This window comes from Arachis hypogaea, chromosome 3, assembly GCF_003086295.3.
Source record: "Arachis hypogaea cultivar Tifrunner chromosome 3, arahy.Tifrunner.gnm2.J5K5, whole genome shotgun sequence".
NCBI lineage: Eukaryota > Viridiplantae > Streptophyta > Magnoliopsida > Fabales > Fabaceae > Arachis > Arachis hypogaea.
In genome coordinates, this window is record NC_092038.1 from 35,222,469 (window position 1) to 35,237,561 (window position 15,093).

The 15,093-nt window shown below is 29.8% G+C and overlaps 1 protein-coding gene across 1 annotated transcript; it reads left to right on the forward strand.

Annotated features, from left to right (window-relative positions):
- The first annotated feature begins 1,719 nt into the window (after positions 1 to 1,719).
- Positions 1,720 to 7,835, forward strand: LOC112790260 (probable sulfate transporter 3.5). The gene is made up of 11 exons (XM_025832575.2): positions 1,720 to 1,862; positions 1,969 to 2,314; positions 2,527 to 2,734; positions 4,151 to 4,322; positions 5,201 to 5,266; positions 5,447 to 5,804; positions 5,903 to 6,189; positions 6,293 to 6,480; positions 7,108 to 7,181; positions 7,256 to 7,332; positions 7,414 to 7,835. The coding sequence occupies exons 2-11, from the start codon at positions 1,981 to 1,983 to the stop codon at positions 7,618 to 7,620; spliced, it is 1,971 nt and encodes a 656-aa protein (XP_025688360.1). The 5' UTR covers positions 1,720 to 1,862; positions 1,969 to 1,980; the 3' UTR covers positions 7,621 to 7,835.
- The last annotated feature ends 7,258 nt before the right edge of the window (positions 7,836 to 15,093 follow it).

Sequence of the window (15,093 nt, forward strand, 5' to 3'; positions counted from 1 at the left end):
AAAGTGAAGAGATAAGATTGAAAATATAGAAAGAAATTAAGTTTTTTTTTTCTTTTCTCTTTTTAACATTGAGGAAGAAAAATGGTGGATCCCACTAATTTTTTTTATTTTTTTTTCTAATTTCTTTCCTCAATCAAACAATGAAAAATAATTAATTTCTTTCCCTTTTTCTTTTCTCTCTTTTCTTTCCTTCCATTTTCCCTTCAAACAAACATAGCCTAAAAGTCTATGAAATATGAACACTTCCATAATTTGCATGTCCGTGTTTCGAATATATTTCAGACACGATATTCAACAACACTCGTCCGACACACACGTTTTTTATGTCCAACCGTGTCTTAATAAAAAATAAAAAGTTCTTCTCTAGACACGGTTGGACACACCTAAATACCACTACATGTCAGCGTGTCTAACCTTATTCTTAACATGTATTTTTGAAATGAGTTTAAAAATAATATATATTATTAATTATTAAAAAATATTTTAAATACTTTATATAATTAAAAATATTAAAAATAATTAAAAAATTAATTTATATTTTAATATCAATAAAATATCAAAATATGATTAGAATTTATCTAAAAAATATTATATATATATATATATATATATATATATATATATATATATATATATTGTATTCTTGTATCTTAGAAGAATTTTAGATTAAGGAAGTATAGGGAGCCAATGGAGTATTTATACAATGTGTACAATAGGGGTATAGGGATGTTCGATTCAGTAGGATATCAAATGTTTATTATCCTGGTATCCGGATGATTATTCTAGATAGTATGAGTGTATTGTGTTTGAGAAATTAGTAGTATTTTACCATGTATGTTCATTTTTTAATTCATATTGAGCCAAATAAATAGCTTATTGTACACATTATACAAATACTCCATTGACTCCCTAACAAGAGAAATAAAATAGACACAATCACAACACAAGAATTTAACGTGGAAACTCCAATTACCGGAGAAAAAACCACGGCCGTTGTCAAATGACAACCAGAGAATATCACTATGTGAAAATTGTTACAACACATAGACTTCTTTCTCTCACCGGCACCCCAGTACACCCACACTCTCTCAAAGCAAATATCTAATTACACCTCACAACACTCTCTAATCAAAGAGTACAGAGGAAAAGAAAAATCAGATACAAGCTTAAAGTGTTTCTGACTGGTGCAAAAACAAATGGAGAACTTAGCCTCATATTTATAGCCTAGACCACCTACTCCATTTGCCATCCTAAGCAATGTGGGACTAATTCAACCAAATCCTAACATATTCCATATTTATATCAATATCCATACATCATAACTAAAAGTGTTAGTCCAGAACAATAAACTCTTATAGTGGCTAAATTCACTACATAATTTTCAAGTTGCATGGAGCATTTATTAGTATATGCATATTGATTGAAGAAATGATATTTGCATACAATTCTTTTGTACATCTTTCTGTTAGTACATGTAAAATTCTTATGTTGATTGCACTTTGCCTACGTACTAACGATCTTTTGTTGTATGTAAAACAACTGTCTTAGTTTCTTGATACGAATTAATTATTTAATTAAACATGCATAGTGGCCCTATAATCATCAAAAGGAACAGAATCTATATTAGATTATTATACCATAATATATCAATGTCAGATCAAGAAAGTGAAATTGGTGTTGCGGCGCGGCTTTACGATGAAGTATTGAACTCTACTTTGATTGATCTGAACGGTTGGAGGCAACTTTTTTCAAGTTTATTCTAAGACTCAAAACGATTACTAAAGGCCAAATTCTTATATATAAAGAGCCTAAACTGCTTACCATTCTCCATTTCACTTCAACGGTCGAATTGAATGCCGAGGGTACTAATAAAACAAATTAAAACTTTCAAGTTCATTATTAATTTAAGGTTACTTTGGAGTGTACGTTTTCACTTTAATATAATTTACCTGTTTGGTTATTTTTTAGGGCTAATTAATCATGAGGATGATGGATTATAGCAATTGCTACCCGGAAGATCCACATGCAGTGAACTTTGCTGGTCAGAGAGGATTTCTGAAAGTATTGAAGTCAGGATTCAAAGAAACATTGTTCCCTGACGATCCCTTCAGGGAAATTAAGAAAGAGGAGAAGCCATTGTTTAGAGCTATAAAATGGCTTCAGTACTTGGTTCCAATCTTCCAGTGGCTTCCGACATACACTTGGCGCTTGTTCATCTCCGACTTCTTCGCTGGCATCACCGCCACCAGTATCGCCGTTCCCCAAGCCATCAGCTATGCCAAACTTGCTGATCTTCATCCCATTATTGGCCTATGTAATAATCAACTTGTCATTGGTTAATTTAATCTATCTTGCTAGCGTATACACAAAAAATTATTTTATAAAATAAATATTAAAAATAAATTAAATACATGTATTCAGATATGTAAATACCTAATGATAGATTTTGACGGTTGATTTTGTTATTTATGTGGTTTCATATCAACTTATTCACATGAAGCTAATTGTGTTGTTTTGTGAGGTTAGATACATGTTTTGTGCCACCTATTGTGTATGCTATATTTGGGAGCTCAAGGCATTTATCAGTGGGGCCAATTGCATCAGCATCATTGCTTATATCTCAAACTATTTCAACCGTGGTAAGGCCAGAAGAAGACCCCATATTGTATCTTCACTTGGTTTTGACAACTACGTTTGTTGCTGGCCTCTTCCAAACTTGTTTGGGTTTCCTCAGGTGACCAACCCTTTTTATTTCCACTACTACATATGGAATAAGTTTTAGTATCATAATTTGAATTCCACAAATTTAATTAAACTCTCTTTGTCAATTGTCAGATTAATCATACTAGATGATACTAAAATCAATTATTATTAAAATTAGTTACTAAAATAAAATATACATTAAAATACAAAATACATATTAAAAATAAGTTAAACTACACATATATTTTTATACAAAAATATTAGAAAAAATTAAAATTTATTAATTTTTGTCATTATTTAATTATCAACTCAATTATTTTTGATTTATTTTTTTTAGTCTAATAATCTAATAACATATTTTATGTCATACTTTTAAATATTAATGGCTAATTGATAGCCAAAAATAATAAATTTTAATATATAAATCTTTAATATTTTTTATATTTATACACAAATATATAATAACTGATTTTAATGTATAAATAAAATATCAACTTAAATTTAACAACTTTAAAATAGGATGGAGTAAACAATTGGAGAAAAAACTATGGCACTTGTCTAAAGACATGCAACTAATCAAGAGAATAATATTGTGTGAAATTTTCTGTAAAAATTAATACAACATATTTAAAGAGGAACAATAAAAATTAATAAATATATTTAAAGATTTTTTAAAGAATTTAATTTTGACACAGTATATATAGTTGTCCAATTTAATTTGTATGTTTAGTTATTTTTGTTTGTGTAATAATATACCATTGATTGTTTTTATTTTATCAATGCATAACATAATTTTTTAATGAGATAAATTAAATAGAAATACTTAATAGAGTAAAATATCGTTTTTGTCCCTAACGTTTGGGGTAAGTCCTATTTGTGTCTCTAACGTTTAAATCGTCCTATTTGTATCTTTAATGTTTATAAAAGTGATTCAATGTTATCCTACTATCAATTATACTAACAAATCAGATTATATTTTTCAATTATCCTCACTTGGATGTATTCATTCTCAATTAAGTCTCACTTAGATGTACTCGATTTTAATATTATATCCACTATTTGTGTTTAGATTCAATTATATTCCTAAAAAAATGAATTATGTAAATGTTATAGAAATTAGTTTCAACATTTGATGAGCTATTTTTCGGAATAGATCATCAATTCTATTCCAGAGATTTGTATTTTAACTTCAAGAAGAGATTTTTAAAACTCAAACTAAAGTGTTTATGATGTGTAATTGACACGTAAGATAATATTAAATCACTCTTACAAACATTAAAGATACAAATAGAATAATTTAAACGTTAGAAACACAAATAAAATTTATTCCAAACATTGAAACAAAAACGGTACTTTATTCTAAATAGAAATTTCAATATAAAATAGCTGTTTTCACTCTACTATTGTGGTGTGGTTTGCACGACATTTAACAGTGAAATCATTGCAGGTTGGGTATATTAGTAGATTTATTATCGCATTCAACCATCACAGGTTTCATGGGAGGGGCAGCAGTAATGCTTACCCTCCAACAGCTGAAGGGCATTTTCGGCTTGAAACATTTCGCACATAAAACTGGCGTCACAACTGTGCTCAAGTCCATATGGACCTATAGACATGAGGCACGTATGAATCATATCATTTTATATAACCCTACTTTAGCGGAAATAATCTGCGCCATTATTTGAAATAATTCACATAAATAAATCAACATTCATTTAATATTATGCATATCATTCAAAATAAAAAATATAACATGAATCACCTAAATTACATTTTTATGTAAATCGAAACAAATAGACTAGATTTAACTTTTTATATAAATCAAAACAATCTAGTTCGATTTATACATATTTGTATGTTATCATCGTAAATCTAATCAGACTATTTCAATTTATACATACATACATACTGTCCTATTAAATCTAATCAATCTGTTTAAATTTCTTAGAATAATATGGATGCATACATCAATCGAAACATTCTGATTAAATTTACTATAACATCATACAAATATGTATAAATTGAATCAAATTGTTTCGATTTATATAAAAAGTTAAATTGAGTCTATCTGTTTCGATTTACATAAAAATATGATTTAGATAATTCACATTATATTTTTCATTTTGGGTGATATGCGTAATATTAGATGAATGTTGGTTTATTTATGTGAATTATCTCATTATTTATGTATATATTTTTTTAATAAAACATAAAAAATTTAATTTTTAATTAATTTATATTAATTAATTTTAAAATTTAAAATTTATAATTTAAAATAAAAGATAAAAAATTGTATAATTTAAAATCTAGAATTGAAAGTAAATAAAATAATTTTAAAAAAATAATTAATAATTTAAATGGAAAAAATATCTAATATTACTTATTTTTTATACACATTTTTTATTTCGTATTAATTTTTTTATTATATATATATATATAATTCTTTTAAATTATTTGTCTAAGCAAATAATTGGGTTTATTTTTTCTCTATTGACAGATACGGTGGGAAACCACAGTTATGGGTTTGTTCTTCCTTGCTTACCTGCAGTTTACCAAACACCAGGTCTCTGCTGCACCTATTTATTCTTAATTTACATAAGAAAGAAATTAAAGAAACGGCACTGTGATTTATCAAAATATTGTACCAACTTGTTTCACCATGCTGTCTTAAATTATTAATTAAATACACCAATGACTAACGAGTATGATATATCTCTTTCCGATATTGAACATAATCTTTCAGAGAAATAGAAACCGGAAACTCTTTTGGCTATCAGCTATGGCTCCCATGACAACTGTAATAGTCGGTGCCGTCTTTACTTACCTCGTCAATGGAAAACGACATGGAATTCAAACTGTGGGTCACCTGAGTAGAGGAATAAATCCTCTTACCATCAAATACTTGAAATTTGACAGCAAATATTTAGCACCGGTGCTGAGAGCAGGTTTTATCACGGGTATTTTGTCCATGGCGGAGGGCATAGCAATAGGAAGAAGCTTTGCTGTGGTTGAAAATACGCCTCATGACGGGAACAAAGAGATGATAGCTTTTGGTCTTATGAACATGTGTGGTTCTGTTACTTCATGTTACTTGACTACCGGTAATTAATCAATTAGTTTAAGCATGCATAATGCTTTAAACTTTTTAGCCTAATATTATGCTTATTGCTAATATTGTTTTGGCCCTTTTTTAATGTAGGACCATTTTCGAAAACGGCAGTGAATTACATTGCAGGGTGTAAGACTGCGATGTCAAACTTAGTACAAGCATTCCTAGTAGCACTCACGCTTGAGTTTTTGGCTCCTCTTTTTGGTTATACACCTCTTGTTGTTCTATCAGCTATCATCATCTCTGCAGTGCTGGGCTTCCTTAATTATGCTGAAGTTGTTCATCTTTATAAAGTTGACAAGTTTGATTTCATAATTTGCATGGCTGGTTTCTTTGGAGTAATCTTCGTAGCCTTGGACATTGGTCTCATGATCTCTGTAAGTACTACTCTAATTATATCTATTATTTCCAACTTCTCAAACTCTTAGACATGGAACATAAGACCTGATATATGTAGATTATGTGAAATAATTAATGAAGGTGGGTCTTAGCATTCTTAGAGCACTATTATATGTGGCAAGGCCCGATTCATGTAAGCTTGGAAAGTTACCTGACTTGGGTTGCTATCGAGATACTGATCAATATACAGTTTCAACACTCCCAGGGATTCTAATTGTTCAACTTGGTTCTCCCATGTATTTTGCGAATTCTAATTATGTCAAAGAAAGGTAAAATTGTTTCTTCATAATTATATTTTGATATGTATAGGGGTGTTCATGGATGGATCCGCATATCCGCAATCTGATTCGAAAATTGCGGATATAGATCCGATCCGCAAGGCTATTGGATCGGATCCGCATACTAATAGAATCGAACGTCGAATTTTGTGTAGGTATCCGGATATTCGTATATCCGCAAAAATAAAAAAAATAAATAAATATTCTTCTTATATTTTATTTTAACTAATAATTATCATATATGTTGTATTATTTTAATTTATTATTTAAAAAAATATGTTTAATATTATTTTAAAAGTAAAAATATTTAAAAGAATAAAAAATATATTTTTTTATATTTTTTTAAAAAATAAGCTCTTAAAAATATTTTTGTATTTTGCGGATATATTTGATATCCGATCTGATCCGTAAATGTGCGAATTAGATCGAATCTAAACTTAAAAATTGTGAATATTGAATCTGATCCGATCATTTTAGTGCGGATTAGATCAAAATTTTAGTCATATCTGATCCGATCCAATCAGCGATCACCTCTACATATGTATGTCCCAACTCCTTACTTCTGGCCTATTGAAATATATTATTATATTATATTATATTATATTATATTTGTATCAGAATTATGAGGTACATTCGATGTGAAGAAGACACTACTGGAATTACTGTTGAGCAGATCATACTGGATTTGTCAGGTTGGAGATACTAAAATCTTTCTTTAATTTGGAAATTTATAATTAATGATACTAGCTACTACTGGATATTACAGGAGTGACATCCATTGACACCACTTCTCTTGAAGGATTATGGGAAACAAATAAAACTATTGAAAATAATGGAATGCAGGTACACTACAATATACACACTGAATACGTAACGAATTGATATACAAAATAAATAAATAATGTATGTTATTACATATTGTAGTTGTCATTTGTGAACCCAAGGATAGAGGTATTAGAGAAAATGGTAGCAGCCAAATTTGTTTCGAGGGTTGGGAAAGAATCATTTTTCCTTACCGTAGAGGATGCAGTGAAGGCAAGTCAAATAGCACTTCGCAAATCGAGGGCAAGTAATTCTGAAGATGGAGTTAGAGGAACAACAATTCATCAATCTGCAGTTGATTCTTGCTAGTCAGCCACAAAATTCCTTTCCGAATTTTGACTGAACAACTCGTGGGGATTTAATTATGCACTCTCTCTAGTTAATAACTTTTAAATAAATTCTAAAAGTTCAACACAAAATTCATCAGCATATAATTTAGAATCAGTTAAATGCCTTTCTTTTATTATATGCAACATGCATCACTTGAAAGAGGGCAGCAATAAAGGAACAACTCTTTGCCTCTATCAGTCCGCGTGAGAAATGGGAGTGTTTCATTTTATCTGTTACTTTAATTTTTAAAATTTAATTTTGATGGATTTTTAGTGTAAGAAAGTCTTACACGAACATTTAATTATGTAATATTATATCAATAAAAATAATTATTTTTTATATTAATAATATAAATAATTATAAAAAATAGATATAATTACATAATTATATAAAATACTATATAATTAATGAATTAAAATTAAACTCTAATTTTATGCACACACTAAATGTTATAACGCATAGAAATTAAACTTTTTTTATTTATTATTATCCTATTTTTGAATTGTGACAAACATGAAAGTTAAACGAGATTTTTTAAGATTTTCTCAATATTTGTGATGTAGACAACTGTTTTTTCTTTTAAAGATTTAGGTATAATTAATTTTATATAAAATTAATAATTAAAAATCATTAAATGATAATTTAATTAAATTTATTAAATTATTTAATCATTTTTAATTTCATGTCAAGTTAACTATACCAAAATTTTTACCCTGTAATAACGGTGTTTCTTCAGTGAAGGGATGTGGCGCCAAAGGCACTATCTCACATCTTATTACATCAAAATATCTTTTTTCCAACTTTTTTTTTGGCGTTTTAGTTTCGTTTGGATATACCTAAGTTTAGCATTTTAATGATTTTTTATTTATATATTAAAATAAAAAATTTATAAACTTTTACTAATCACAACCTTAATATATATTTGAAAAATAATAATTTTATTTTTATTTTTAAACACTCCAAATATATTTTTTTTATATTATATATTTTATGAATTTGAAAAAAAAATGACATTGTCAAAATAAGAGAGAGTATTTTTTTTATATAGATGCAAATTAACTTTTTTTTTTCAAATATTGTTTGGTCTGAGATAATCCAGCACCACAATTACGAAACATTAAATTCTTGGGTTGTCCTAGGATGCTGAAGATTTTTTTTTTTTTTTTTTTTGACACCCGCTGAAATGAGTTGGCTGTTGACAAAGAGGGATGTGTGGTACTTTTGTTGCCAGACACAAGAGACATAAACTGAGGTCAAATAGGTGTGCCAGGAATCTGTTAAGATTGATGGGATCTGTTTATGCGGGCTACATGGAGTGGCATAATTAATAAGGATTAATATGTTGTTAATTATGCATAGAATTGGGTTGGTCAGTTTTTGGGGTTGGGCTTTTTTATCTGTTTTAGATGTGGGTTAAATATGTGTATGGTTGATCCAAGCAATCCTGGCATAAGGCCTTTGATCTGGCAATCTTAGCATAAGGCCTTTTAATAATAATAATAATAATAATAATAATAATAATAATAATAATAATAATAATAATATAACCAAATTAGGTTAGTCTAGTGGTTAGCTCACTAGTCCGCTGGAGATACCGTGGGAAACAAAATAATTTATAATTTTATTAAATTTATAATTAAATTTTAATATATTTTTAATTGAATTATTATACTACTTTTAATTTTGTAATGAGGCCTTTCATAGTATAAATATTGTTAGAGTTAATTGAATATTTTTTCACAAATTGAAAGTATCCACAATTTTAAAATCTAATTAGATATTTGACTACATATTTTTTAAAAAATATATTTTATTAATTTTAATATTTTTGACATAAAAAAGACATAATTATAAAATTAAAAATAATATAAAAATTGTAATTAAGTTATTTTTATGTCAAAAATATATTAAAATTTTAGTTAACTTTAATAACTTTTACTCTATAAAAAACTTTATTATAAAATTTAAAATAATATAACATTTAATTTAAAAAATATATAATTTAATTATAAATTTAATAAAATTATAAAAACAGAATAATTAAATTTTATTATTATTAAAAGGCGTTATGCCAAGATTGCATGCCTGAATCAAAGGCCTTATGCCAAAATTGTCTGGATCAACTATACACATATTCAGCCCACATCTAAAACAAAAATGCCCAACCCAAAATTTGTCTACCCCAATTCAATGCATAACTAATATCATATTAATCCATATTAATTATGCCACTCCATATAGCATAAACAGACCCCATCAGTCCGACAGGTTCCTGCCACACTTGTTTTACCTCAGTTCATGGCTTCGCGTCTGGCAGCAGCAGTACCATGCGTCCGTCTCTGTCCACAGCCAACTCATTTCAACCAGGGTGGTAACACTACCCGAACTCGTTGGTACCCATCCCGCTCCTATCCGTTTGGGGCGGGTAATTACCCACACCTGCACCGGAGCGGATTTTAGCGGGGCGGGTTCTTAGGCGGGGCGGAGCGGGGTCGGGTTTAGGTTAAATCCGTCCCTACCCGTCCCGGTATATATAATAGATATATAAATATATATATTTTTAATATATAATATATGTAATATATAAAATAATTAGTAAAATGATTAATAATATTGTATCATATTTAAATTTTTACTTTAATTTATGTTATGAATGTAAATAATGGTCGTATAATTTTTAAAATTTTATTTTATTTTTTGGATTTAATAATTATTGGGACGGGTAGGGGCGGGACGGGTACCCGCAGAGGCGGGTTAGGGTTTAACATTTTACTACTCGCGAGTAGAAACGGGACGGGTTCGATGCGAGTTTTTGTTGAGTGGGGCCGGGTCAGGTAGAGCAAAAACCCGCCTCTACCCGCCCGGTTGCCACCCCTAATTTCAGCAGGAACTGAAAAAAAAAATCTTCGACACTCTAGTGCAACCCTAAATTCTTTCGTTTCTGTTATTTTCGGGTTAACCCAAAGTCACACGTACCAGGTTAAACTAAATACACATCATGTTCAAAAAAAAAAAAAAAACTAAATGCCCATTCTACTATGATCTCCAATTTGGGCCTCAATTATAGGAATACGATTAGGAATTTAGGATAGTTCCAAAAAAAAAAGTATATCTACCGTATATGCTAATATATTATTGTCGCGACTTCTTGATATAGGATTGTTTATGCTTATGTTATGATTTGTACCAACCAAAAGTCTAAAACAAAAAGTTGAAGTCATAAAGATAAAAATAAATATTTTTCAAAAAGCTTATTCAATTTTAGATAAATAGAGAGTTGAATGGAAATTATGATGAGTGATGAGAATGGAAGAATTCATGCTTGGGATATTGATGACTATGCTGTTACGTAGACACTTACATAATAATCTCATGTGTGCAGATACACAGTATTATTCCACGGCTTCACTCTTCATCATATATGGTATGATAGTACACATACAAATAGATCCTTGTAGTTCTTACAGTGATGTATACCGTATTATATAGTACTTTTATTGGCTTCTATATACAATAGTGCTAACTCTAACAGGTACGCTTGATAGAGCAGTTAGTCCTCTACATTCTCCATACATGTTATCCAAAAAATTAATTAAAATTCATATTATATTTTCTTTATTTGGATCTTGCTGCCTGATCAAACAAGAAATATCGCATAACTTTCGTTTAGCAAATCCAAGTTTTCATATATATTAGAAAAGAAAAATTGTTAGACTATGCTAACAATTTTTCTTTTCTAATATATATGAAATTTATTCGGATCTTGCTGCCTGATCAAACAAGAAATATCGCATAACTTTCGTTTAGCAAATTCAAGTTTTCATATTTATTAGAAAAGAAAATTGTTAAACTATACTACGTGTACACCAAAATCAGCCACTAAAATTAGCTACTGGTATAAAATACATGTTAAAATATAAATTCACATTGAAAATAAATTAAATTATACATGTATTTATACACAAATATATTGGTGACTGATATTGATGTACGAATAGCATTTTTGAAAATTGTTATATGTATTAACATTCAATCACTATATATTTATGTATATAATTATAATATGTATATGTTCATATCTTGACTCACAACTCACTCAGATCTAAAAGCAGATAAAGCTCAACTCGTAGAGTCCAAACACACACTACTAATACACCCAACCTTATAAGTCCGACCTAGTATCCAGAGCTTAATGACTCCTACAAACATGCTCATATATTTAAATATGAGATCTCAACAACCCCTAAATAAAAGAGAGTATAACCACCCATCAAGATAGGTGGATAAGTTATAGAAAGATATCTTATCATTCTCCTGTATGATTCAACCCTAATCTAAACAAAACATGCATAAAATTTTTGCTAATTTAAGTATCGAAATTCTTTGCAGGTATCACTCTCAGTCTCTCTGAAGAGTTCAGAGGGCTTTACCACTTCGAAGGGGACAAAGGAGTATCTCACCCATAAGGAGTTTGGACTTCACATTTATAACACCCTTGCTATCAGAATGTCACGCTTCTGACTGCGTCACTCTAATAGCTTGGATATTACGACAACTATAACATATCATATACTAAAATAGGAGCTGGTTAAAACTTAAAACCGTATAACCTTTTAAAAGGACTTTTTAGGTGAAAAATATAAATACATACTTACAACCCAAATACAATACTTACAAATCATACATACATACATACATATATATATATATATATATATTAACTTACAAATATTACATATCATAAATCCTATTTCTCTTACAAAATCATAAGAATAGAGACGAGGGAAAAGTAATAATAACTAACTTTATACAAAGATATCGAATAAACAGAAAACAAGATAAACTCTTCCAAACTTCGTCGTTCATATTCTGAAAAGAAAAAATCTATAGGGGAGTGAGAACATCGTCCTCGTTGATTCTCACTAGAAGATTAAAGAATTGCAATAATAAGATACGTAGAGTAAAACCATTTCCAAAGTATAGTGATCGTTGCTCGTCTTATATATCTTTTCAAAAATCAAAGATTCACATTAAAAAATCCAAAACATTTTCCTTTCTGGTAAAATCTTAAAAGTTTTCCTAGACTATATGAATGACCAACTTGTCCCAAGTATAGGTTCATTAAGTCTATGCTAAACCAATTTGATTTTTCATACTTTACTAAACCATAAACATAAAAGAAGTTACCTAAACTGTATGAATGATTGTTATGTTTCAAGCATAGGTTCATTAAGTATATCCTGAACCAGTTAGATTTTTCATACAGAACTAGACCTCAAACACAAACCAATCATGGCCTTCCGGCCAATCCCATAATCAAACACGGCCTCAGGTCCAAACAACTCAATCAACATCCAATCCACCACAATCTAACCAATTTTAGTCACAAACACTAGTAAAGAGGTTCAAACACAAACAAAGCAGTTACGTCAAGTATAGCAATTAGTAGTTAAACATAATTATTCACATAGATGCTTATGATGAATGTTTGTCTTATTGGCTGTGATATCACATTGTCAGCTCAACTGCCAACCCGACCCATTTCCATGGGAATGTCGCCTTTCGATCACGAATATAAATGGGAACTCCCTACGGATATAATGTCGGACACACTACCCACGGATATAGTGTCGGATACACTCTTGTAATCTGAAACGATGTGAGCGGGATACTCTGCCTCCAACCTCACATTACCCGCACATATAGTGACGGGCACACTGTTGCGACTCACAAATCGCATCTCAATTAAAATCAAAATCATCTTTATCTCGATCTCAAAATCATTCTTGACTCATTTACTTTCAAAACCAAAACATATCCAGTTCACATCTCGCCAAAAACTACTTTTCTCAAATCAATTTCCTTTAAAATCAAAACCCATTTTTGGTAACATTCTCAGAAAACTCCAAATAACTTCAAAATCATACTAAATTGGAAATCTCTTTGAAAGGACTCAAAAATTATTTAGTCTTAAAATCAGTCATGTAACTATTGTAAATTAGGATTTATAAATTAACCACCATGACAAAGTCTCAAGATTTTGAGAGAACCCACCAAATTTCAATTTCTTAAACTCATTATAGATCCTTAAAAATCATTGCTTCCTAAATTAAATCACCCGAAGCCAATCTCAGTTTCATTGTTAAAACCAATTCTTTAACTTTTTTCAAAATGTCACAAACGGAGTTAGTCAATCAAACTCCAGTTTCCTTTAAAATTACTAAAAACTCCTCTGACGAAATTCTTAAGTCCAACTCAAAACATAAACCCCTTTTTATATTTAAAATCGACATTAGAACATAATATTTTTCTTAAGTGATTTAAAATCGTAAAGTAATTATTTTCTAAACAAATCGAACTCAAAACATATATTTTTCTTAAATAAATTAAACTCGAAACATAACTATTTTCTTAATAGATCAAATAATACAATTTCTCAAATTCAAACTTTTCTAAATAACCTTTCAAACAAAGTCTCAGATTTTTATAGAAATTTTGGCAATACCTCTCCTAAAACTTGGACTTTGCCACCTTGTTCAAGGCCCATCCAAACCATTTCGCAACCCTTTCCAACGGGTTCAAAACCAAATCAGTTCAAAAGCAAGTTGAATCCAACAATTCATATCATTTTCACATCTCAAGGAAACCGATTCAAAATCAAATCTTTTTTTTTTCAACGAATCAAACTCATTTCCAAAACTTTAAAGAAATCATTCGTTAACCTTCCGTTTAACCAAACCAAACAATATCCAATCAAATAAACAATCATATTCATCCAAAACAGCCAGACAATACATAAGACTTATACAATCACTAAAAAATGTATTTCTCACATTAATATCCATTTATAACAATTCTAAATTATAAAATTAAGTTTTTAAAAAAAGTCCCTACCTCGATAAGCAAACCCGTAAATTAAACACATCACAGAAAATCTTTTTTCTTGGCCCGCGGTCAACGGAAGCCGCAACCTCAGCTCCAATCTATTTTCACAGCAACCACAGCAACATAAAAGTGACATATAACCACCAGAACCTGACCCTACATTATCAAACATCATATTCTTTAACCAAACACAACAGAATACTAACGTTTTGAAAAATAACTACTTACTGAAATAACAAAACGAAGTAACTGCAAACTCTGAGCATAACATACAAGCACTGATACTCAACCATATAACAGACAACACCGCAACACCCTAGCGTAAGATAACAGAACAGCAACTAAAAGGGCTTTTCGGAATGAAAATGCTTACCAAAATAAAAGATTCAGCGGCAGTTTTCAGCGACAGAGGTAGCGGAGGCAAGGCGCGGCAACACCCAGCAACTCTTCCTCCTTCCACGCGACCCACACAACGACACAGGTAGCCGTAGCGGTAGCGAGCTTTAGCTGCAACGGGAAATAGCAAAACAGCGCCGTTCTTCCCCTCTTCCGGCTCTCCCCTCTTGA

Excerpts from the sequence above, each read along its gene's own strand:
- LOC112790260 (XM_025832575.2), top strand. The coding sequence starts at position 1,981 with ATGAGGATGATGGATTATAGCAATTGCTACCCGGAAGATCCACATGCA. Across the intron at positions 2,315-2,526 it reads TCATCCCATTATTGGCCTAT|ATACATGTTTTGTGCCACCT; the intron begins GTAATAATCAAC and ends TTGTGAGGTTAG. Across the intron at positions 2,735-4,150 it reads ACTTGTTTGGGTTTCCTCAG|GTTGGGTATATTAGTAGATT; the intron begins GTGACCAACCCT and ends AAATCATTGCAG.